The 25776-nt window shown below is 37.3% G+C and overlaps 1 protein-coding gene across 4 annotated transcripts in view; it reads left to right on the forward strand.

The window, feature by feature from the left end:
* The window catches only part of TRMT9B (tRNA methyltransferase 9B (putative)), a 109779-nt gene extending 84204 nt beyond the window's left edge, over nt 1–25575 (forward strand). For 2 of the 4 annotated variants that reach the window (XM_021533403.3, XM_021533302.3), the window contains 3 exons: nt 17864–18018; nt 21291–21464; nt 23650–25575. In XM_021533403.3, the coding sequence (XP_021389078.2) occupies nt 17864–18018; nt 21291–21464; nt 23650–24689 (1369 nt within the window). In that variant the 3' untranslated portion in view covers nt 24690–25575. Of the gene's footprint in view, nt 1–6990; nt 7072–7092; nt 7980–17863; nt 18019–21290; nt 21465–23649 lie in introns of those variants that run through there. The other 2 variants (XM_021533216.3, XM_021533127.3) reach the window with 2 other exon arrangements.
* Nucleotides 25576–25776: the final 201 nt, after the last annotated feature.

The raw sequence follows: 25776 nt of genomic DNA on the forward strand, positions 1-25776 counted from the left end.
CATAACTCTAATTGGAGTTCTTCCCAGATCTTAAGAAGCTCCTACTTACTACTGTGTTAATTGTTATGGGGTTAAGGAAAAGGCACATTTTTTACTAAGTCTGTTTTTCTGGACTGAGAGGACTCTGCAGCTCTTCAACACATGCTCTTTTCTTGGATTTATTTTTAGTAATGTTCTCCTCATTTTTTGGTTTTTGGGTTTCTTTCCAAATATCTTTTCATAAAACTAAATTAAACTAAAAGAGAAGAGAGAGAAGCATAAGACACTTCACTTTATTGCTGTAGTGTTAAAATGGGCAAAGGCAAAGGTTCTGGAATATAACAGATCTGTGAGCCATCTCTAAGAAGTGCTTCCAAAAGAATTCCTTTCCCATCAATCTATTTTTAAATACAAAAGAATAGAAGAAACATTTTCAGCATTTCACTGCATTGAGTATGCAAGAGAAATACCATGGGAATAAGTTTAGAAACACTGAGAACTCAAATTCAGACTCTTTGATGTTAACAGCTTTTCTTGCCAAGACAGAATATTTTTCTCTACTTAGGATAGAAGTTCTCACTGTTACACATATGTAGCTGAAGTGAGAATTTTCCTAGTTCTGATGCAGGTTAGACAAGAAGGTTTACTGGAGCACATCACATGTGCTTTCTGCTTCTTGGTGATCAGAAGAATTAAATTAGACTAATCTCCCTGTCACCTCCTCTTCCCCCCATGAAATGGGCTAATGCACAAGAAAACAGAATTCTGTGCTTTGAGTCAAGATTAGAACTTTGGGCTATTCGGTCCTGAGAGTTATGAGATTGGGTAGGCATGGGAAGAATAGGAGCCTCAGGCAGTATGGAGAAAAGTCAGAGGTCTCTACAGCCCCAGAAAAACAGTTTCTGCTCAGAGCTTAGGGTACCAGAGAGCTGAGGTATTCACAGTAGCTCAGATAGCTAGTTCAGCAAAAGACAATATTTAAAGTCCTATTCAAAGCTCATCTTCCACCTGAAGAAAGGAAAGATAAGAAAGATGCACATGGTCTTGCTGTGATGGATCTTGGTCTCCTGTCAATATGAGGAGACTGTGGACATGCCATCCTTCCATACTGCCCATGTGGCCACTGCCAGTGTGACACAAAGGCACTGCCTATTAATGGTGTGTGGCCCATTCCATGGAGGGACTGATGGGATGCTTACCTACTTTCTGTCTGGTACAATAGAGAGTGGCTTTAGCAACATTTTCAAACATTTGGTGACGGTTCTGTTTTTACAGTGTTTAAGTGTTTCTTGTTCAATACACCAAAATCACATGAGAACTGAATCATGTTCACTTAGTTCCAAACTGTGCGTGACGATCTGCACAGAATGAGAAATGAAGAGCAGTCATTGTATCTTTCAAGCTCAGTAACTCAGGCATTAGAAGAGCCAACTTTTTTCAAATTCTAGCTAGATTTGTAATGCCCCTGGTAAATGTCTGCCCTTTCAGAAACACAATTTCACTTCTGCCAAAAAAAGCATTAAGAATACTAATTCAGGTCAAGTTTACTGTTGGTATGAGCAACACCATAAGTAACCCATAATGAATCTAAAATGAATAACAAGTAGCTGCCATTGTATGATTTAAGATTATTTAAACAAAAGAGAAGGCAAAAAGAAAATCAAAGAAAAATGCTCCTGAAAGGACAAAGGAAAACAATGTTATAGCTGAATTGCTTTTTTTGCTTTTGCTGTGACACTGGTGGGAGAGCAACTGTGCAGGTGACTGGAGTCTCAGATAAAGGCTTGGAAAAGCTCTAAAGTGTGTTAAAGGACAGAGAACCCTGAATCTCTGCAAGATCGCTTTTGAGCTTAAAGAGGCGAATCTGAATGAAGAGTACTACCTCCAGTCTCCCACATCTCCTGGGACAGCTGGTCAAAAGCCTGGTAAGACTCTGTTAACAGAGCGCACTGAGTCAAATTTGCCACCACATACAAATAATTTCTATGAACAATGTGCACTACACTGTCCCAGTCTGTTTTAAGCTGTTTCTAAATTGAATAACTAAAACAGTCTGGGACAGGGTCAGTGTCTAGAAAGCTAAGGCTCTGGCTAATTCATGAATTTATTTTGTGTTTTTGGATAAGTAATTTGATCTTCTGTGACACAATGATTGTTATTAACTTAATAGAGGAAGCAAAGTCAATGATTTCTGAAGAGAAAGTAGAAGCATTAGGGGCCTGTATCCTTCCAGGAATGGATAAGAATCTCTGTTGTGCAAGTACACTATTCACTTTCTGTTTTCCCTCTTTTACCTTTACTTATCTCTAAAGCTGAACTTCAGTCATACTGGAGACAGTCACTGAATTGAATTTTTATTATATGCTTCAACTGAGATCAAAATGTTAAAGCACTATAGAAAAGTAGTCTTTATTTTTAGCCACAGAGAGGACATGCATATACTTAAAAAAGTCTGTCCTTGTTAAATGTCTGCAGCACTTTTGCAGAGGCAAGAAATGCAAGTACTAAGGGCTTTGTCCTGAAAAGACACTTCCATTGAATAACAATTAGTCTTTGTAAGGTAAATAAACCAAACCCTCCTTCTCTGCATGCCAAATAAGGTCTTCATGACTTCAGGATGCTGGGATGCAGCTCAGGGTCCAACAATATGCCACCTTAACCTCTACAGTTTGTGTCTGTCAGCAATCCTGAAACACATATTCCTCTATCTCCAGCATGCTTAAGTGTAAAATGATGTCACATTGTCCTGTTTTGCATTGCTATTTTATTAGCAAATATTTTGTCCCTTTGCTACCACAAAAACCCCAATGACTTCTTGCTGCTGAAAACTGACATTATAAAACAAGAAAGAAGAAGGTTTATATCAGAAGGAAACCCAACAAAGCAATTGCATCAGAACAAGGTGTTCCCAATCTGATTAATAAAGACAGCAGTCTGTGTTCATATTTCTTCCAAAATTTTGACTTAAATAAGCTAAAATATATATGAAGTACATACAACTTACCAATGTACAGATTTTACCCATCCCTACTGTCACTTGGCAGCATTTTCAGCTGATAAATTTGGTTTATCTATAGGTCTGGGATTTGGAGTTCTAGAGAATAGTCTGTGGATCTACTTGGGCAAGATAGGACATAGTAAAAATTACAGTACTGGCACATTAAGGAGCCCTGCATTTTACATGGATTTCTATCAGTGCATTTCATAATAATTATTTTTCAATTGATTTTACTGCAATACCACTAAGTTGTATCTCACTTTACTCTTTGATAATGAAATGAGAAAGGAATTTCCTTCTGTCATGGTCAGTTCTGCCTGCTTTACCTCTTGCAACAACTGTACTGAAATCACAAAGAAATAACAAAGACTCTTTCTAGTGAGGTGAACATGAGTTGTCCTGTAAAGCTTGGTTGTACTTAAGTATTGAGTAATAATCTTAGCACTTGTGCAACTTAATGCCTTATAATCTTCAAAGCACTTTACAAATCTTAACTAGTAAATCCCCACAGCAGCTCTGCATGGTAGGCTATGAAGGTCACACATTAAAAATCTCCCATGATACAAGCTTGACTTCATAGTAAGCCTATGGGAAAAAATATCTGTACAGTTATGTTCCTGAAGTAATGAGTGTTTAATTTTACTGGATTGTAATATGGCTTACTTTCAGTAAATTTGTTTTGCTTTCTTATCCCATTCAAAGTGAATCCATTACACCCTGCAGCATGGCTCAGCACACAGTATTATCAAAATTTTGAGGATTTTGTTATTATTAAAACTTATGGAAGTAAATGAGAAGTAGAGGATATGAATTTTATTCAATAAATCAAGTTTCTATTGCCAGTGATTACAAAGACCATGTATGGGAAAAGGTAAGAAAGTCCTAACGACTGAAGCACTCAGGACAGTAACTACCATTTTTAGCAACTTTTGAAAATTTGACTTCTGTTATATTGAGATTGCCAAGCAAACAAAATATGTTTATACTAAATTTCACTGGGAAACTTAAGCCTTTAGAAACCCCATTTCATTTGAAAAATAGCACAGTTTTTCTAGATCAAATTTGCTTTGGATTTTCATGTTGCAAAAAAAAAAATTGAATAATTGCTGCTAAAGAATATTATTTTTTTAGCCTTTTAAGGTCTAAAATTTCCCACTAAGTGAAGCTACTGCTTTTAGTTTACTGTAGTACTATCACAAACACCACTGCTTCCATCTGTTGTTAGTTTTCATGGAAAACTTTTTAAAACAACATTACAGTTTGACAGTAACATTATAATTCTATGTGAAGACCAAATTCACCAACCAAAGATGCAAGTCATTAGCTCATGACTACCTCTCAAGCATCTGCATAGAAAATAAGCTTCTCAAAGGTGTTTAGTCTTTGTACTATTTATTGTAGAGAGGAAAAAAAAATCACACTGATGAGGCCTTCTTCCAGTGGAAGCAGACATAAAGTAGACTTTTTGTCACAAGCTTAAAAAAAAAAAATCAGTTTTCCAGAATGTCTACTGAGACACTGCAGCCTTATTTATATATAAATAAAGCAGGATCCTTCCCCTCCAAGGCACCAGGCAACTTAATACTGCCTTTTGCTTTCAAGTACAACTGTCTCTTTGTAAAGCTTGTAATTTGAGAGATGATCCTCTGTAATAAGGAAACTCTGTGATATCATGAAGACTGACCTTGATTCCTTACTTCCCTACTTCTTCAACCTGAAACTTATTTCCTTGGGTTTCCTTGTCTTTTTTCCCCTTGCTTTGTTTTTATTCCTTTTTCTTTCTTTCTTTTTTTTTTCCCCTCACCTTTGGAGAAAAATCACAAATAACCTTTGAAGGAATAATTAGCAGTTCCTGTAACCCTATGGGGGTTACCTTTACCTGACTGACTGCAAAAGGTTATCTAAGGGTAAAGGTTTCAGACAGACCAGGGAGAGAACAATCTCCAGATGAAAGATGATAAGGGATGAGCACAAAAGAAATGCTAGAGAGTAAAGGAATAAATTAATGGGAATGCAAGAGGCAACATAATTAGCCAGCCTTACATGCTTGCCACTACATAATTTCAAATGTTCCAAATGGAGCCTGGTATTCTGCAGAGAAACTCATAATTAAGTACAGGGTTGCAATACACGGGCACAAGAGGTCTGAATTAAGGTTTCATAGGCAGCCTTCTGGCTTTCCCAATGTTTGGTCACTTAATTTAATGACCTAAATCCTTTTTAATATAGAAAAAATATTTTAATGAGGTCTTTTAATTGTTTAGGGAGGAGGGGTTGCTACAGACTGCAGTTTATTAGGTAATTGTAGATGCATAGTACTCCAAAGGAAAAGGTATTCTATTTTCATTCTGCCTAAATTTGTATGATGAGACCATGATGAGACCTTAATAAATGTAGGGGTTGGTTTAGCCTTAATTAAAAAAGGGTTTATCTTTTCTAAAGTGTATTAAGCTACATGCCTAACATATATTTGAAATGCATCAGAAGCACAAAGTCTTCTGATGAGAGAATCTGTAGGACTGATACATAATTCTAGTTTTAAGGAACATCCAGGAAACATTAGATGGTAAGGGAAAAGGCTGTGTGAATTGCTGACAGTAAAGTTTTATGAGTCTACATCATAATCTTTTTCTAAGAAGGTTAAATTTGAGGCAGTTATTTCAAACTGTCAACAAATAACATAAGGTAGTATTCACACTTGAGGACTTTTACCTGAAGGAAGAATGAGGCATATATGGCATTATCTTCCAAAAAAGGTATCTGAAAGAGCCTGGGAATGGCAGACCCCGATTTGTCTGCCAATTTAGCCCTCACCATATTACAGAATTAAATTAGCAGAACATACATGGAAGTATGGCATAACAGGGACAAGTCAACACAATGTTTGCAAAGGACATTCATGTCTTTCAAATTAGTCAAAGCTCTTTGAAGGTGTTAAGAAGGCTAGTTATTATCTAGCTGTTTAATTCCTTCATAATGGAGACCAAGAGTTTTATCATTACTCCATTACTTTGGTACATTTAATGGAATATTAGGTTTATGTGTTTTCACTGTGCTTATTCTCATCTTGTTCTTAAAATCTTCCCCTGAATATTTTCATTCAGATGGGATTGTCAAAGTAACAGGAATGCATGTTCTTGAGTAATTTTGTCAGTCATGAAAACCCCATCAATACACAGTCATGTTCCTCATAATCCTGTCTTCAGGTCTTAAAACTGATTTGAGGAAAAGACTACCTGTAACAGTAAATAATTCAGTACATTCATACTTTGTGCAATGTTGTGCTGAATTCCCTGCCTGTCATACTGGCTGATATTGTTTTGTTGCATTTTTCTTTATCTGTAATCACTTATGCATAATTTATAAGTTCTTGGGACAGGACTATCTCTTTAGCTCATGTTTATAGTGCTAATTGTATTGGGGTCCTGGTGCATGGCTGGATTTTTTCGCACTTGTGCAATAAACACCTGTAAGTATACAAAAGTATAGAAACGATCTGCCATTTTTAGACTGCTTTAATAGGAATCAGTGCGGGAGTAGGAGAAAAAAATATTCCCTCAAGAGTCAAGAGATGGGAAGACTTGCAGACAGGACCTAATCACAAAGGTTAGCTTTGCGCTTAACCTTTAAATGACAAGGGCTAATCTTCCTTGGCCGCCTTTGCCATCAGCAGACAGCGGCGGCTCCCATATCCCTCGGTTTAGAGGAGCTCGGGGACCCTGCTGCTCCCCCCACAGCAATTCCCACTTCCCTGACGGAGCATCCCACCGCCACCACCACCTCCATCAGCAGCGTCCTCCTCGCAGAAGCTGCCCAAGGGACTAGAGAAGACCGCAAGGAGAAGAGTTAACAGGGAATTGATAACCCGGCCCCTTTTCTGTCTTACCCCGCCTCCTGCCGCTTGCGGGGAAGTGAGGATCGGGAGGCGCCGAGCGGGGGTGGCCCCGGCGGAGAGGTGCGGGGAGGGCTCCCCTCCGCGCCGCTCCGCCGGGGGCCCCGCGGCTCGGCCCGGCCCGGCCCGGCCCGGCCCGGCTCGGCTCGGCTCGGCCCGCTCGCCCCGCCGGGATGGAGCCGCCGCCGGCCCGCGGGAGCAGGTGAGCGCGGCAGGACGGGGCCGCGGGGGGATGCGCAGGGCAGCCCCGGGGAAAAACCGGGCGGTGGGGAAAGCGCAGAAAACCCCACCCCGACCTCACACCAAAAAAAGCGTCGCCGTACATTTCTGCAGCTTGAGATGATCGTCTTAAAAACGCTGCCCGCAGAGCCGGGAGTCGCCCCTCTGGAGCTGACCCAGCCGAGAGGGAAGGATTTGGAGATTGAAGTGGATTTTTACACACGTGCGGTGTCCCCGCACCCCCCGCGTCACATTTTAATTGAACGGAGCCGCGGGTTGCAGAGCTGAGAACGAGCGTGGATGCTGGAGCTGAATTTGGTGTAGCACTTGGGGAGGGGAGTTTTTACGAAACGTGGAGGGGGGGATTTACCGCGGCAACAGTAAGTTTCTCCGTGGTCGCCTGATCAGTTAAAAATTAAGTACGCGCTGTGTGTTGGCAGACAGTCCTAAGCAATGACCGGGAGCAATCTTAAACCGTAACACTTCATGATTATTTTCTTCTTTTCCTAGGGGATTCTAAAGCCTGAGGTATTGCCGCCACATAGGGCTCTCAGCATTGCAGAGTGTTCGCTGCTTAATGAATGTTTGTAAAGGGATTTTCATTCCCGCTGAGCATCAGTGGGAGCAGCCAGAGCTCAGGGAATCAGCTCACCCGTGCATTTTCTTTTGCAAAGAATTTCTGGCAGAATTCAGCAGCCCTACTGTGTTGACGTAGTGCACAGGATAAAATTCCTTGCTGATGCAGTTGCTCAGGTGAAGCATGCTTCTGGAGTTTATGATTATGTGCATGAAACTCGAGAAAGAGATAGGAAAAGCATTCAGCAGCCTCTCCATGAGCAACAGAAATGGTCCTTTCAAGACTTTTTCCTGCCCATTGATGGACTCCAGAGGGTTGGTTTCATTTTAGTAATTAGTTTTCAGTCTAGTACATAAAGATATTTATTTCAGTAATATATGCTATTTATAGACCATGTCTTTGAGCAGAGTTTGAAATCAGCCCTACATCAAGGAATAAACACTTCCCAGGCAAACTCTCAGATTTGCAGGTATTATGTGATCCATTCCAGATGGATAAATCAGAATATCGGACAGTAGAAGCAGTATAAGGCTCAGTCTTAAAAAGTATATTTTGCAAATTCCTGCTTTTAGTTATTATCAATAGGCTACCTGAGGTCAGTAAGGTGATTTATAGGTATAAAGTTGAGCAGATGTCCATATGTTAGCAGTATCAGGGCCAGTTCATAGGTCATAATGGCAATGGAATACTCCTGTGTGACAGAAAAACTTGGCTTGAGGGCCACGTCTCTTGGATTTATGAAGATTAGAGAGATTGAAAAATGATTTCAGATTTCTGTATGCTTGTGAAATAATTTTTAAATGAAATAAATAAGAGCAAAGACAGTGATACTTAAAAAATTTGTATGTACCTTCATAAATGGACATAGGAATATTAACTGAATGACTGGGAGAAAAAGAATCTAATTGTTGAAAAATAAGATAAATTCTTGTGTCAAAGCCAGGCTTTATGTAACTGTCTTAAACTCATGTGACACAGAATCCTGGCCGATTTTTTTTTTGTCAGAAAAGTTTAAGCGGAACACAGTTGGACAAAAGGCACTGTATTATTGTGTTTATGTTTTGCTGTTGAAAAGTATTCCATTTTGAAGAAAACTTTACATTCACATCAACATGTATTAATTTCAGAGAAGTTAATTACTTACAGCCCAAATTTCTTCTAAGCTAATATTTATTTTTATGCTCCAAATATTGATGTTTGTAGATATCAACTTTTTTCCCCTGTCATACAATAATTTCCTGATTTTAAGAAAAAAAAAATTACACCTAAACAGGCCATGGGATTAAAATATTTTCCAAATAGAGAACTTCAGTAGTGTTTATATGAAATTTCAGCTCCCCCCAGAGAGCCTTTCCTTTCCATGCTGATGAAGAAAAATTGTGTTTTTCAAAGGCCTTTCTCATCTTTAAAATAGAGGGCTTAGACTTCACAAGTTATGTGAAAAGGTATCGCTCATACTATAATGCATTTAAAAGGAAATAATCTTTGAGTGAATGTCTGGTGATTTATGAAAACAAAGGATCTTTTCTAGGGATTTTGACTACAGCACCACTAGACCTTCACACTGCTCAGTCTACTACAGTTAACACTGGAAGGAGCCATCAGTGACAGACACTTCATAGAGGGTTTCACCTCAAGCTTTCAGTAGCAACGTAATGCAGTTTTTCTGTGTCTAGGTCTAAATCTGAGCCCTGATAGGATTACTGGTGTATCTTCAGGAGCCTTTGTCAGCTGCATAAACACCCAGTTACTATTAGAGAGTTCTTAAGACACTTTGGAGCACTAGCCTCAAAGATATATGAGACATCTTTTCTTTTTTGAGAAATAAATACCTGACTGCCTATAACTAAAACTTAACAAAAAAACAAAAAACAAACAAACAAAAAAACCCCCAAACAAACCAGTGTATCAGTCAGATTTTCTAGTTTTGTAGGATAAACAAAAGTCATACTGGCTTTGATTTCATTTCAGTGGCCATCTACTGTGGTAACAGTACCTAGTACTGTCTACCACAAGATCTGTTCCTTTAAAACTGTATTTGGCAAGTATGCTGAATACTGAATACATTTGTATATGAATATTTTAAGATAGGAAATTATATGTTCACTTGTAATAAACATGATAATCAAGAGTTGTTTATAAAATGTATCAAGAGAAACCACTTAGTAGTTCTGTAATTACTGTAATTGATTCTACAACATTTTATATCAAAGATCAAAGGTAACCACTGGCAGCCTCCATTATAGATCCTCCTTGATAATGTGCTACTTATCTTTCTGTCTCTGAGATTTCAGCAGAAAATATGTTTTCAAGTAATTGAATGTCTTAAGTCAGTTTGTAAATAATTTTAAATGGGGAGGTTTTGTGTATTACAGCAAGTACCATGTAAGTACCAACAGTGATGAGCTCTATGACTGAAAAAAAGGAGAATTATATTACATAAATTAAAGCTAATCCAACTGAAAATAGTACTCTAAATGCAAACCCAGAGTGTGAGAACACAGAAAAAAATTTAAAACCTGTAATTTGAGAACTGTAGAATGACATTCAGGAATAAAATATTCCTGTGAATATCCCTTGGCCTAAAGAATCAAGACATACGGAGAGGATACTTAGAATGAAAACAGTACTTGTAAAAGACCACCTTGACTGATTCATCAGGGAAGATGGAAAGTACTAAATATTTAATGCTTGCTTAACTGCTGGAAAATGAGGAGACGTGGTAATTGCATACAAATGTTTGAGACAAACAGTGACCAAGGAGAAAAAATAGCTGCGTTTAAAGCTTATGGGTAGATTGGCATGGTCAGGGGCTTTGAGATACTGATGCAGGGTACAGAGTATTTCCTGACAGGTGCTTAATTGACATAGATTTTTAAAACCCCATTGGTAGAAGCTCCATGTCCTACCCAGTCCACAGTCATTTCCAGTGCTTGTCTGTCCATCCGCTTTTGTTTAAAGTGCCCTATCTGCATCTTCCATGTTGTAGCTTAAGCTAGTGTCCTTTGTCTTCAGTTCTGGGAAACAGCTATTTCCCTCTACTTTGCAGCCCTTCTTGTTATGAGATGGTCCTCTCTCATTCTGGACCAACACTTTGAAACAAATTTCTTTCTCCAGGATTTACGTGATTTCTGATCTCCTAGATATATACAGTATCCCATAATTTTTCTCTTAATTTATTCTTGCTTGAAGTTGAACATAATGCTCAACCTGATATACCAGCAGTGCTGAATGTAGGAGAAGGAAAATCTTATGTAACTTGCCTTATTTCTGTGTGCTGATCCTGGGGTGTTTTTATTTTTGGGGTTTTTTTGTGTGGTTTTTTTTTTTTTTTGTTTTGGTTTTTTTTTTTTTGTTTTGTTTTTTTTTTTCTTTCTCTTATTTTTTGGCAACAGTATATTGCTAAAACCATCATAACAACATAACATGTATGGTGTTAAATCTGTGAAATGTTACATGGCCCAGATCCACTTCTGCAGAGCTGCTGCCAGTCATCCCATCCTCCCTCCTTCAGTCTTTGTGCAGTTGGTTATTCTTATCTAAAAGTAATGCTTTGCTTTTGTCTGTTTTGATCTTTTACACATTTGAATTCTGTTACCATTATCCAGTTCATTTGGACCCTGATGGTTTGGTCTGTCTGCAAGTATCATACAAAAAATTATTGAGAAGTGTCCAAAGCATATTTCTGGGCAGGTTTGCTGAGGGTATCCTTCTAGTCTGATAGTGAATTTTGATAACTACACTCTAAATATTCTCTTCAAAATGGTACCAACTGTACCATTCTAGTGTAATTTCTAAAATCTAAAACAACTGTCCCTAAATTTTTTTTACTAGAGTATGATGAGACCAGGGATTGTACATGTTGCCCTCAGTTTCTCAAAAGCAATTTCTTGTGATTTTGAGACTGTCTAACCCAAAACCAGCGCAATCAGTTCCCTACATACTGTTTATTAGGCTAGTTTAGAAAACTCTGAAATTAAAAGCCCCAACCTGTTCTCTCCCTAAGTTCTTATCCCTTCGTCACTGATGTATTGACACCTGGTGGCAATTAATATGAGCAGTGAAGAAGAAAATCCTAAATACTTTGCTCTTCTCAGCACTACTTATTATTAGACTTTCCTTCCTGCTTAGTAGGCCAAATTTTTCCTGGTCCCCACTCCTCTGATGCCTGTACAGGGTGATTCTGTGCAGGATCTGAAGATCCACATCAGTGCACATCCAGCATCATGGGTTTTTGACTGTGTAGGACTTCAGTAGGAAGGGACTCAGTGCTGGGAGGTGATTTGTGAGTTTTGATGTGATAGTAAAGATGAACAGACACATAAAGGGACTGTGAAGCTTCTGCATGAGTATGCAATGGCCAAGGGTCCATGTTTGTGCATATTCATTTAGCAGAATGCTACCTATCTACAGAATGTAGTTTATGTACTTAGTGAAAATAAATCTGTTTCAGGTACATAGACTATGACCCTAAATGTGAAGCAGCAAGGAGGAATATTAAATGATTAACTGATCCAAGAATATGCAGTGAATAGTACTAGGTTTTCTCTGAACTGGAAAATAAAGCTAACAAAATTAATGCGACTGTGAATGGCTGTCATTTTGAGTTACTAGAGCTTGAACTATAAGTTTATTTTGTCCGAAGTCTTGTAAGAGCAGTCTCAATTCTTTTACTATTTTGCTGGGACAAAGTTCTATGTATTTTAGTAAGATAAAATACAATGATAGTGACTTCAATAAACAAAATTACTTTAAAATGCTAATTTCAGAGTTAGTGTTCCACTAACTGTGGTTCTTGTCAAATGTGTCCTAGCTCTTTATTTTTTGTTTCAGAATTTGCCAAATTTTACTGGAGGAATGGTTTTGAACTAGGATTTCAGCTCAAAAAAGTTTTAGTAATGCTGCATTGAGCTCCCCTTGCTCTGATTTCAGGCTGTGCATTTTCATGGGATTATAATGGTTCATGCATGGTTGAAATTAATTACTGGAGCTGTTAGCCTTATGTAAGCAAATCATCTTCTATTGTATCCTCTTGCTAAACTTTCATTGCAGCTAGTTTAACTGTTCATGACACCATTCCTATTATTTTGTTTCATAATGTGGCTGCTTTGCGTAATGGTCGTATCTGGAAGCCACTTAGTATGTCAGCATAGACCAGCTTGTTGTCTGTATTATTGAAACTGTCCATCAGAATGGAAGTTGCTGCTATTGAATTTATAAATTCAATCCAAGGGTGAGCAAAGTTCTGATAAAGAAATCTTAGGTTTGTTTTTCAGAAGGGCTGCAATGATGTTTTGTTGTTGGGGATTTATTGGTTTTTTGTCTTTGCATGGGAAAAAATACTGTGGTTTATAGTCCACTTGGCTGTACACTTCACTTTCCATGGCTGCCTGTATTTGAATGAAAAGACTGATAAGTTTTGGATGTAAACTGGAAACATATCTCACTAAATAGGTGATTCTCCCTGTTCTAGAGATGAAGGGAGAAATACAAATTGGACTGCCCCATCTTTTACTTAGGTGTTAATAACAGCTACAAGTGCATGTGTTATTGCTGGAGAGCAGGGTATTGAGGATGTAGACCTAGCCCTTGTGGTTTATCCTGTTCCATTTAAGATTAATTAGGTTATTGCATGTGTAATCAAGATTTATGTTGCTCTGGCAACAGAGAGACACAGCTGTGCTGAATTTCCTAGAACTTTGAAGCAGTTGTTCTTACCCAAAATGATGTTGAGAATTCCCATCAGCATGTGAAAACAAGTGTATCTAAGAGGTGTTCTCATTAATAGACTGAAATCTTGCCCTGAATTGAGTGAGTCCATGCTGCTCATCAAAGGGTTAGAGAAAATAGGCAGTAGCAAGAGAGAAGACGAGGAAGGCCTGTGGCGCAAATTAATCAGGAGCAATTGATTTCAGGACAAGTGGGAGCAATGCAGGAAGATTACAGTGGGTTCCAAGAGGCCACTGACAAAAGCTTTGTGACGTATCCTGGGTACTGTGCTTGGCCCAGATAGAAAAGCAAGGAGGAGCTGTACATGAGCTAGGTCAAGAAGGAAGTTGCAATAAATGAAAAGAGTGTGGAAAATAAATATTGTAGGTGACTGCAAGGAGATAACCTGCGGTAGGTGAGGAAGTCTGCAAGTGATTCAGAACTGCAGGTTAGTGTGAGAAGCTTTTGGGGTAGACTGTGGTAGAGGCAGTGTTTTTGGACTGAACACTACTTCTGCGCTTCAGTTTCAGGACACTCCAGGCATCTGGGAGCCAGCAAGTATTTTGTCCATTTGAGGATGAGGTATTTAATACCATTAGTCAACACTGTAAATTAAATGCTTTCAAAACCAACAGCAAAAATCCAAACACACTCCCCCTCCCAAAAAAACCCCCAAAAACCCAAACATGATTTTCAAAAAATGTTGGAAATGGGGGTTATCAGTTTTATTTGTTTTCATTTCAAGGTCACTTGCTGAAATGTATTTCTTACTTCAGCAGCAATAAAAAATACCCAAGCAACATGACTTTTATTAAAGCAGTATCCTTGAAAAGTTAATTATCTAAAGGGTTGCAGATTGTTAATGGAATGGGAAGAAATTAGATTACCTTAGAGTCAAAGAACTCTTAGTGAGATATATAGCTATGAAAATATATCTCGTGTTTGTATAATTCCTTTTGCCTTCTTGCAAGGTGTAATATTTTGGGGGGGTGGGGTTTGTTTGGTTGGTTTTTTTTCTTAATAAAGAGGAAAAAGAGAAATGTAAGAAAAAGTCAATGGACTACAGCCTATTTACTTCCTGACAATTTACTTCCTGACAATTTGTTAATGAACAAAAGTTACATATTATGGACTTGTGATCCATTTCCCTGCAAATTCAGCAGGATTGAAAATACAGTTTTTATCCAGTTTCCTAATTTAATAGATCAGCTGCAACAAGGGGCTGTTGTAGTCTCATGAACAAATCCCCAGGAGGATGCCCAGGAAGCACTGAAAGGGAAAACAATCCTGCTCTTCAGTTTTTGTCCAAGCTGCTTCCTTGCAGTTGGTGGATGTTTGTTGAGCTGCATTCATATTTCGGGGGCTTGGCAAGACTTGTTGCAGAGTGACTGAACAGCTCAGTGCCAGTTTACTGCACACTCCCATCTCTGCTCCAAGCCTCTCCATGAGCCCTTTTAGCAGGAGCATAAGCAGAAGAGAAGAATTGAGCATGGGAAAAGCGTCCGTAATTACCACCTTCTGCTTCTCTTCGCTGCTCTTATCAGACAGCTTCTGGGAAGCTTAAATGAGAACTGGAGCAGATGCTGAAGCAGTGGGATTTCTGAGCAGATTTTCATTACCCACTTTGCAAAACAGACTTTCCAATTATCCAGGAAGTTAAATCCAGAAGTTGGATGAAATGAACGTTTTCTACAATTCATGTCCAACAGAGGCACTGTTACTTTCAAAGCAAAGAAGTTGTTGTGGTTGTTTTTGTTTAGACAGAGAAATAGGGGCATTGAGTTTGGCTGGTAAGGTTACATGGATCTAAGTTTCTGTGGTTTTTCGGTGACAGCATATTTGTCTAAAAATGATACAGCTGCATTGTTTTTGTTTGTTTTGTTTTGTAAACATTGAAATGGAAAGGTTAATTGCTGGGACATTTCCTGCCATGGTGCAAAGTAAAACCTGATAGTATTATGGATCTTGACTGGAAAGTCAAATTGGGAAGTTTCATTGTCATGTGCCTTAATTGTTTGCCAAATAGAAACAATCAGCAGGAATGGAAATTGTTACAAAATGGTGCATGAAATAATTTGTCTTTAAGTATACTACCATTATTCTATTATAACCAAATTATTTTCTTGACACTATTTATTAAGAATATCTAAAAATAATAACCTCTAATGGTTTGTTGTAAGACGTGAAAGTCTCCAGCACGTTCTGTGTAGTTGAAGACTCAGTACCAGTTCCAGTGAATGAGAAAGTTAAAGGAAGAACTTAATGGTCTTGGATTCAATAGGAAATGAAGCCAGATCTCAGTCTGCATTGGAATTCAATGTAGGCATTTTAGGAAAATAGAGGAAAAAAGCCAGCATTTGGAATTCAGTATGAATGGTTGAAAACATTCTGCCTTTTCATTTCTTTTTAAAACTGCAAAGGTTGAACAAAGAGCTTCAAGTAGAAAGATAAAAGAAAGCACTTGGATACACTGAACCACATGGTAGCTAAACATGAAATATAAATTAGAGCAGGGAGCTTATCAGGGAACAAAATAAAATAAATGATTGTTAGTCTTTGGAATTACTGCTTAGAGGACTGCTAGGCAGTTGAACAACCAAAGAGAGTATGTTTTGAGGCAGAGAAAAAAGACAGCTGGAGACATGAAACACCTAATTTATTTTATTTAAACAAAGGATTGAGCTTTCAAATCTAAGGAATACTTACTTGAAAATACTGCAACTAACCTATTCTATGTGACAATATAACTTGAAATGGATTCTTAGAAAAGTTTGATTGAGTAACTTCTGGTACATGTAATATAATTTCAAATCTATGTTGCTTCTTTTGTTCAGTCTGTTACAGCTTTTCACTCTTCAATGAAACTGAAAACATGCCTATATATGTGCTATACTGTTCTTGAATTTAATTTTTATGTAAAATTAGTAAAAGGTGAACTAATGCAAAATAAAAGAAAATAGTGGATTGTAGAAAAAAAAGATAAATTATGGATTGTGAAAATATTGAACATAAATGTTTTGAAGAGAGATATCGATAGATACTACAGTCAGAATAGACTGTGAAAATTGTTAACAATTTGTCCCTACCTCTTACATAGTACCAGTGAAATGGATCAAGCCTCACATACTATTCTGTAAACATTGACACACACTTGAAGTATGTTGTTTTTTTTCAGGTACTGGGATTAATTCCCAGTTTTAATTTTTTTAAATAGAAAGGATTCTTTTTGTATGACAGGTGAAGGACAGGTTGTGTCTGTAGAGCAGCTGTGCTTCCAGCTCACATTATTACACATACATTTAAAAAAATAAAAACGTTTTTTCTCATAGATATCATAATTTCTTATACAGTCTCATCTTTTCTCTCATACTAATGTATTTCAATACTAAAAGTGACAGGAAGAAGAAATTTTTATTATGGTTCCTAAGTGTATGTTATTTGAAAATCAAGGAAAGTAAATTAAAGTCTTTGCTTCTGACCTTTTCAAATGCAGTCAAAGGAGTAACTTTTATAATTTTATCTTGATAATACATTTCATACTCTGTTTGATGTTTGGAAGCAGGCTTTAATCTCTGTGGAGCTCTTGGACAATTTAATAAGTTTTGTTTCAATAATGGGAAGAAATATTTCCCATATAAACAGGCAGTTTAAATTAGTTTGAAAAATGCCTTAACACTTTGGAACATAATCTCATCAGCCTTCATCAGATACTCAAGCCTGACCTGGTTGGTCCTTGGATGAGAGGATACATTAAGGAAGATGTGAGATTCTGTACAATGGGATTCTGCATCCGCCTGGTATTCTACATGAGCTCAGGGGTAATACTTGAAGTTTAAGAAGATACCACTTCTTGAATCACTAAACTAAAATATATGCTAAGACATGAAGATAGTGGAGTGGAAGTAGGGAAAGTGAGGTTTTGTTGACAAAAATTTTAGCAAAATAATCACTTCCAGAGGGCTGATAAACCACACATCACTTATGAATGATTTAGGGGCTTAGGTTTCAGGTACCAGGTTATATTTCAAGTAACATATTAGTAGTTTCCGTACATTACATTAGCAACAACAGGAAAGTTGGTTCTTAAAATCCTGTTCACAGCTGGTTGCACTGGTGATCGTAAAGGTCTTTTCAAGCTAAATAATTCTATGATTCTATAATAATTTTGCACTTTCACTGAATACAGGCTCTCTTTTATACCAGATAAGCTTTTACTATATTGGTGAACTTGGGAATGTGCCTGTTATTGCATAGTCACGTTCAGTTACATAGTGCTTTACAGGGGAGGTGATACATTCACATTTTCTCTTGATTTTCATGAAATAAAATCAGATCCTAAAGACTATTTTATAAATATGACTGGTAGATGGAAGTAATTTATGAGTATAAGCATACAAGGTCCTGAATTATGCATGCCATATTATAAAATATAAAGTCTATACTGGAACAATTTGTGTTTTGTTATACATAATCTTCATTATGTTTTCAGGATGGAACATGAGGCTACCCAGCTAGAAAAGCAGCACGTGCATAGTGTGTATGAAAATACTGCTGCCTACTTTAGTGATCTGCAGACCAAAGCATGGCCTCGTGTTCGGAACTTTCTGCTGGAACAGAAGCCTGGCAGTCTCGTTGTTGATATAGGTAAGCCATTCTTTGAGGTGGCATAAAAGATTGTTTGTAAGATTTGTTAACTTACCTGTTAATTATATTTAGCCTTCATATCAACTGTTTTTTAAAGTTGTTTAAATCTGTTTTAAAATAGTTTTTAAGCCCCAATGCTAGATGCCATATACAACTTCTTTTCATTCTTTGGCAGTGTATCAGTAGACAGTAAATAATTTTTTCCTTCATTTTTGTTGAGCTCAGTCTTAATATATCAATTTCCCCACTGGCTTAATGGTCTTTCATTCCCCCGGAGCCCTTTTGAAAAAATTATCTTAATAGCCCAATTATTTAATATTTCAGTTTCTTTAGATGGCTTGGTTTATGTAATAATACCAGTCTGCAATTTATTGGTTTTAATTTGTTCTAAAGCTCCTCCAAGCAAGGCTTTTTCTTAAATTTTCTGATGTGATTGCTGTTAAAAATATATAAAAAAAAAAGAGATCTAAGAATCTCCATATGATCCTAAATATGGACACCATATTTAGGTGTTTTCCTGTTATGGCATTGTCTTCCCTACATGTAGTATTTATACCTGGATTTTCTGTTGTTTTTGCAGACTCTCCAGGGGCTTCCAGGTGCTGGAATGTTTCCTTTGTTTGCATTATGATTTCAGTCCTATACAGCACATTGCAAAACAAATGCTTGTTTTCACCATTGTCTTTTCCATACTGTTTAAACTAAAAAATACTTTTATACAGCAAGGTTTAACAAATGTGCACAATAAATTATGCATCTGCTTTATCGTTTAAGAGAAAAATATTACTTGAATATGCTGTAGGCCATAATCAGAAGACAATATGTAGTTCTCCTGCTGCTGTTGAGCATTATATCAAAAATACTTACTTCGAGCATGTAGCTATTTTTATATGTCTGCATCATTGTCACTGATAATCTCAGGAAGTTCCTATGGCATACACTCAGCTGTGAGCTAGATTGATACTTCTCAACCAAAATCATTGCCACCTCAATAGAAGTCGTTTGCATCTTAGCTGAAGTTTTTTGAGGCTTTATCAGCAGTGATTGCTGAAAGCTTAAGGTCACCCTGTTGCAGTGTCATCAAGAGAAGGTCAGTCCTTAGAGTTGCCAATAAGAATACTCCCACTCAGGCACACAAGATATCTTCTTTTATAAGGTTTAATAAGTTCTACAGGAATCTGACCGTTGTATTTACTTTTGGCATGTATTTAAGGAGGAGTTGCACTAAAGTGGCACTAGTGCCTAGTGGCACTAAAATTTTCAAAATCTTGAATTGTAATTTTCTTTTCAGTTTAATACTGCCTTTTATTAAAACATAATTTTGTCTATTTGCCTTACTATTTTTCATTGATCAAAACACATGAAAATAGCTTGGCCATTCTTAGCTTCAAGGAATTCACCTTCCTGATGACTCATTTAAAAGTGAATCTCTGGCAAATGTAGATTTTTAGAATACTGGGATTGTTGACACTATTTAGCTTCATTCTAGAGAGGACCCTATACTTCCAAAAACTCACAGTGATTAAAGAGTACTTCACCAAAAGCCATGTATTATGCAACTGAATCTTCCAAATTAGTGATGGTTGAATAAATGTGTTCCTCTGCAAACACAATAATGAATAATAAATTATACAAATTTTAAAAATTTGTAGTTTTGTAGCATGCAGAGCTTCATGTATTATTGCATATATTCCTTGAACTGCATTAGTAATATTAGTATTTTCCATTTTTCTCAAGTGTTACTTCAAAGAACAGTGCTTGCTTTTAGCTGAGAAATATGCTCTTTTTCACAACTGAAGTGCTGTTCTGTTCTGCAGTGGTTCCTGTGCTGTCTCTCTAGATAATGGTGCACATTAACATCACTGAGAGCAGCAGTGCTGCAAGAAGCAGTGATGTTTCTAAAGATAACTCCAAGCCTTTAAATCGAATTACCAGTACTGAGATGATTCTCTTTGCCAAGCTGCTACCCCATTGCTTGGCTGTCAACTTTCAGAAATTATTCCTCACTAGTGACCCAGAGCTGCAGTGAACTGCTCCCAGTATAATTTTGAAAAGTGCTTGTTATGCATAAGGCATTGAGGGATCCTCTGAAAGATTTCAATTTAGTACAGCACAGCACAGTCCTTGAGAAGACAGACTTTTAGGTGGAAGACATTCTGGAACAGTTCATTACATTTACATGGGTTCTAATGCATTGGCACAAAGACAAAAACAGGATGTGCCTGCAATATAGAAAGAACTTTCATGATTTATAATTATTTTTGAGTCTGTATCTGTTGCAGCCTGAATTGCTGCTAGTAAAGTCCAGGGTAAAGAAGCAGAAAGGGCCTTTGCATGGTATGCACAGATGTTTAATTCAGCCGTGCGGTGAGATGTTCAGAGTCCCAGGCACACACACGTGCAGGGTCCAGGTTGCTGTCTCTCAGAGGGCCTGGGGTGACCCTGGTCTGGGAGCAGTACAAAGATGAGGGCCAGTCAGGGAATAGGGGTTCAGGGACACAGGAACCGACGTAGGAACAGGGCAAGGGGCCAATGGGGTTTTATTGGCTTTTTGAGGGAAGCTTCTTGTGTTTCCCCAACCTAGGGGATGCCCCCCAGGGTATCCACATGTATCTAAAGTAAAAATTTTCCACTCTGACTTGTCTAAGTGGCATTTATGGTTTAGGACTTCTTGGAGAAAAATGGGATGCATCCCCTGGAGAAGTACTGTATGGGGTTAAGCAAAAGAAAGAGATCTGCTGCAGATCACTGAAACATAACACAGTGGCTTCAGGAAATCCCCTGAACAGAAAGTAGTTGGAAGCTGGAATGGTACTGGGGAAAGGGGCCTTAATGCTTATCCTTTTTTTACCCTCTCCTGGGCGCCCATTTATGCTCTTTGTTGGTAGTGGGATACCAGGTTATGTAGACTCAGTGTGAAGCAGCATTGTTGAGTTTTTATTCTTGAAGATGTACAATACAAAGGATAATTCTTTCCTCCTCCCACCTGCACTTATCCCTGTTCCCCACAGAAATACAGATAACCTGCTATTATACAGGGCTGTGTAATAAGTGTTTTTGTTGGTGATGTTGGTACTGTTACAATCCTAATAGTGTGAATATACAATTTAAACAGGACAAATGAACAGCAGTTAGGCTAGTCGGCACAAACCCTCTTCTTGTTTTTCAGGAAAATTTAGGATTAGGAAAGCCTGCATATTATTTTCACTGCTTTGGGAGGGAGAATAAATGTTTGGAATATATGACTTCTGATCTAGTATCCATTTCTTTAGGTTGTGGAACTGGAAAGTATCTCAGTGTCAACAGTCAGGTGTATAATCTGGGCTGTGATTACTGTGAAGGACTGGTAGAAATTGCAAGGAAGAAAGGTGATGAAGTTCTGGTGTGTGACAACCTTAACCTTCCCTTTAGGGATCAGTGCTTCAATGCAGTCATTTCAATTGGAGGTAAGAAAACATACCTACATTCTGGCCCCAGCAAATGAGAATTTCTGAATGTTCTTTTCTTTCCATGTGGCTTCCGTGTGTAATTGTTTTGAAACAGTTCCTTAGAATTGCAGGAGATATAACTTAAATTAATTTAGTCAACATGAATAAACATAACTCCCATTACTCAAGAGGCACTGCTGACCAAAGAAATATGCATATCACTTGTTTGTTTATATGTGGTAGAGAAAAGATTTCCTTCCAGCATGGATTGTAAACAAGTGAAAACTAATCTAAACATGGCTGCTTAAAGCTTAAACAGATTAGATGCTCAAGACAAACTCTTGGTTTCTCCATAGTATCTGTTTTGATCAGCAAATACATTGTAATGAAAACTTTATAGCAGAACTTGGAACTTGCATTAACTAATATGTGTTATGAATTTGGATTTCTCTTAGTCATAAGAACTCAGATTCATAAAAGCACATGTTGTCTAAAGTGACCAGAGCAACTCTGCATCATACTCTTTTGACATCTCTTTTTGAAAATACTACTTGTAATTTGAGAAGCATATTTTGCAAAGTGTAGATAAAAAAGAGTACCCAATTAGTCTACATTTTTAGCTCTAGTCTTGACTGAGCTCCTTTCAGGATTTTTAATTCATCAGCAAAAGTACAAAGCATGATAATTAATATTGATAGCAATCAACAAACTACTTGAAATGTGATAGAAATTTATTTTAAAATGTATCTTTACCATAAACAGGTGGAAGGAAAGGGTGACTAATACACAAGCAGTAATCATATTACTTTGCTTTCATGTTGGCTAGTTAAACCAGTGAGCCCTACTCACATTTTAGGTCTCATAGCATCATTTCAGTGCTTATCAGATCAGCTGACTCAGAAGGATAGCACATCTGTCTAGAGTTTATACCAATTATAAGCCTGACATGTTTAAAAGTTCACATTCTATTTCAGTACATTTAACAATAACAGATTTTAATCTCTCTTGAATAGAGACATGGTATGCCTATGTCCATCTAATTCTAAATAAAGTGGTTTTCATCCTATTACAGAGAAAAACAATTATTTATGTACTTAGTCAAGTACACTTCTTGGATTTGCTGGTATAATCATGTTTATAGGATTGATTTTTCTGCAGAACCACCAGAGTGATTCTAACCAGATGGAATATTTAACCCATTAAAGAGTTTGCACAGATTGACAATCAATTGGTTGACTGTCATTTCTTTCTGGTAAATTAAGCTTGTATGTGTATGCTGCCTCTGTCAGCAAATCTAGTACTGATGACATATAGAAAAACATGACCAATGTGTCCAAGCTCAGTACAAGTTAATGCCTCTAAGAGTTTAGAGAGAAAATAGTTCTCTTAGCTATTCTCTGACTGTTAAAATTGGCTCATTCGTACTCCAGGTGAATAGGAAGATAGAAATAATGTAGAAATCTTGAAATGTAGTGTCATTTCACATTGGAGTGAAATTTGAAAGTGTAGAAATTGTCCTGGAAAGAAAATCAAAATATTGTGATCCAAGTTTTTATTTTAAATTTGACTTTATTTTTTACTAGCATAGCATAATGTAAAAAAATCATAAATGCTGAGACATGCAATGTAGACATTATTTTTTACAAAAATTAAATTTAATTTGACAAAATTAAAGCAATAGTGAATATTTGTCTCAATTTTCTCACTAGATCTTTTCCAAGTGTGTTGTGTGAAAGTTCAAAGTATCTTTTTACTGATGTTACATTTTGCTGTTATTTATTATATGGTGAAAAAAATTTCTATTTTCAGTAAGATAAGTCTGAAAATTGGGCCAAAAACTAAAGTCAACTAGATACTAAATCACCTAGTTTAAGTGAAAGCATGCCATGTTATATTGTGTTATGGATTATGCAGAGAAACAGAAACCTTAAGCTTATATGCCTAACTTTTCTTGAATCCCTATTTTGGATGAGATTAATTTCCTCCTTCCAGATTTTCCTATTTTTATCTATTGAACATACAAGAGAGCAGTCTGAGGTAACCTTCCATTGTGGTACCTATAAATTCAGCACTGTTGCTGACTTGCAGCAAGTGATAATTTGGAGTGAGGCAACTGAAATGCTTGAACATGTAGAACAGGTTGTAGATGGAAATGCTTTGTCTTTACTAATATTCAGTACATAATACCTTTCTTTTTTCACAGTGATACATCATTTCTCAACTAAACAAAGGAGAATCAAAGCAATAAAGGAAATGGCAAGGATATTGATGCCCGGAGGCCAAATAATGATTTATGTTTGGGCTATGGAACAAAAGAATCGTCGCTTTGAGAAACAAGATGTATTTGTTCCATGGAACAAGGCCTTGTGCTCACGCCATTTTTCAGAATCAAATCAATCTGGAGATAAGGGTGGGTTTGTTCATACTGCAAAAGGCCAAGACATACACCCTGCAAAGCTTGTCATCTCTGAGTGCAGCTACCAAAATAATCTGCAGCCAGAAACTGATTCAAAACATCCCCGCAGTATGGACCATTGCTTACCCAGAGCCTGCTGCATGAAAATTTCTGAGGAAGAAAACAGATTTTACAGTGCTTTAGGAAGATCTTTCCGCTCATGGTTTTTCTCCAGATCCCTTGATGAATCAGCCCTGAGAAAGCAAAGTGACAAAATGAAGCACCTGAAACATGAAGGAGTGTGGGCCAACAGCGCCGTACCCATTCAACATTCACGACACTGCAGTTTGGATTTAGGTCACCATGGGGCACTATTAAATGAACAGAGTTTAGATTATGATGATGATGTGTTTGTGGAAAGCTTGTCTCTCAAAAAACCACAGTGGTCGCCAGCCACAGATGCACCGAAGGATTTAAGTTTAAATGGAGGACACCAAAATGTAGCTCAGAGCAAGGGGGACAAATCTTCATTTATAAATGGCCCAGTGGAAGACAGGGACTGCATCTGTGGTTGTAATAAAGATGGTGCTGGTAAGTCTGATGCCAGCAAGTTTTTCAAAAGAACTTCAACAACTGACTCCACTGACTCGGCTTTGGATTCAGCAGTGTCTGTTGGGGACCAAACTGATGCCATGTTGGATCCAAAGGCCTTCATGCGTTATTACCATGTTTTTCGGGAAGGGGAACTGAGTTCTCTGGTAGAAGAGAATGTGCCTGAGCTTCAGATACTTTCATCCTGCTACGACCATGGAAACTGGTGCATTATTGCAGAGAGAAGAGGAACATAGCTATAAAGAGAACAAAGCAGAATCCAGTGACTGAGGATTTTAAGCTCTTCCTTGTGTTACTGTGATTGTGCAGTGTGACATGGAATTTGAATAATGTAGTTGTGTGCCATTCATTTTTGAGTTATTATCTCTTAACTATTTAACTAGCTAATGCAAGGTCTGTATATAGGAATGTAAGTGGTAAGCAATATTTATGTTTTGTTAAACTTTTATGAAGTTAAAACTGTAGAGTTTTATACTGCTGTTAGCAAATAATTGTGTTTTAAAATATACTTTTCTATTGAGAAATAAACCTTTTTATAAAACAAGGATCAGGGCATCTTTTATGAGAAATATCCTAGACTAGAAAGTCTAGTGTTTGTTCTTCAGATGCCAGAAGTTTGTCACATTGCTCCCTATTCTTGAAGTCCTATAAATGAGGCATAGACACTATGTCTAAAATTGTACTTGACTGCACACTGGTAGAGTGCATACAGCAGAACTGGGAGCAAGCATGGTCCCAGTGCTCCTTAGTTGGGAGTAGAGTTATTAATGGGCAAAAAACTGTGTACCAAACAAGCTCTGCATATTCTGTCATTTGATGTTTGTATTTGGGAGTAAATGACAGCACAGATTTTGGACAGTGTTTTTTACTTTTGTTTTTAAAATAATTTAATTTGTTTCTCAGGTGCAGGTGAAGTTTGATGTGTTAGCTCTCACAAACACATTATCTTAATTTCCTTTGCTGTAGATTTTCATTGGCTATGTATAGATAAAAGTCAGAGGGATTTGTGAGAGTGTGAATATTATGTAAAGTTCTAAAATAGCAAATCCTTGAAATACATATATCTTTTTGATAAGCCTGGGAAGCTAAGATTAAATTAATAAAAATGCAGTGCATATCTGGTCAGCTGTTGTATTTACTTTTCTTGATCACAGATATGAGAGTATATATTAACAGTGTGTTAAATAATGTAGACAGGAAGAGGATAAGCCCAGTTTGCATATAAAGTACAAATTCTTGTGAAGTTTAAATGACCCTTTTGAGACCTAGGTGATAATAGATGGTTTACACAAGTTTCCTATTCCCTCTAAGACATACCATCAC

Source organism: Lonchura striata, chromosome 4 (genome assembly GCF_046129695.1).
Source record: "Lonchura striata isolate bLonStr1 chromosome 4, bLonStr1.mat, whole genome shotgun sequence".
NCBI classification, from domain to species: Eukaryota; Metazoa; Chordata; class Aves; order Passeriformes; family Estrildidae; genus Lonchura; species Lonchura striata.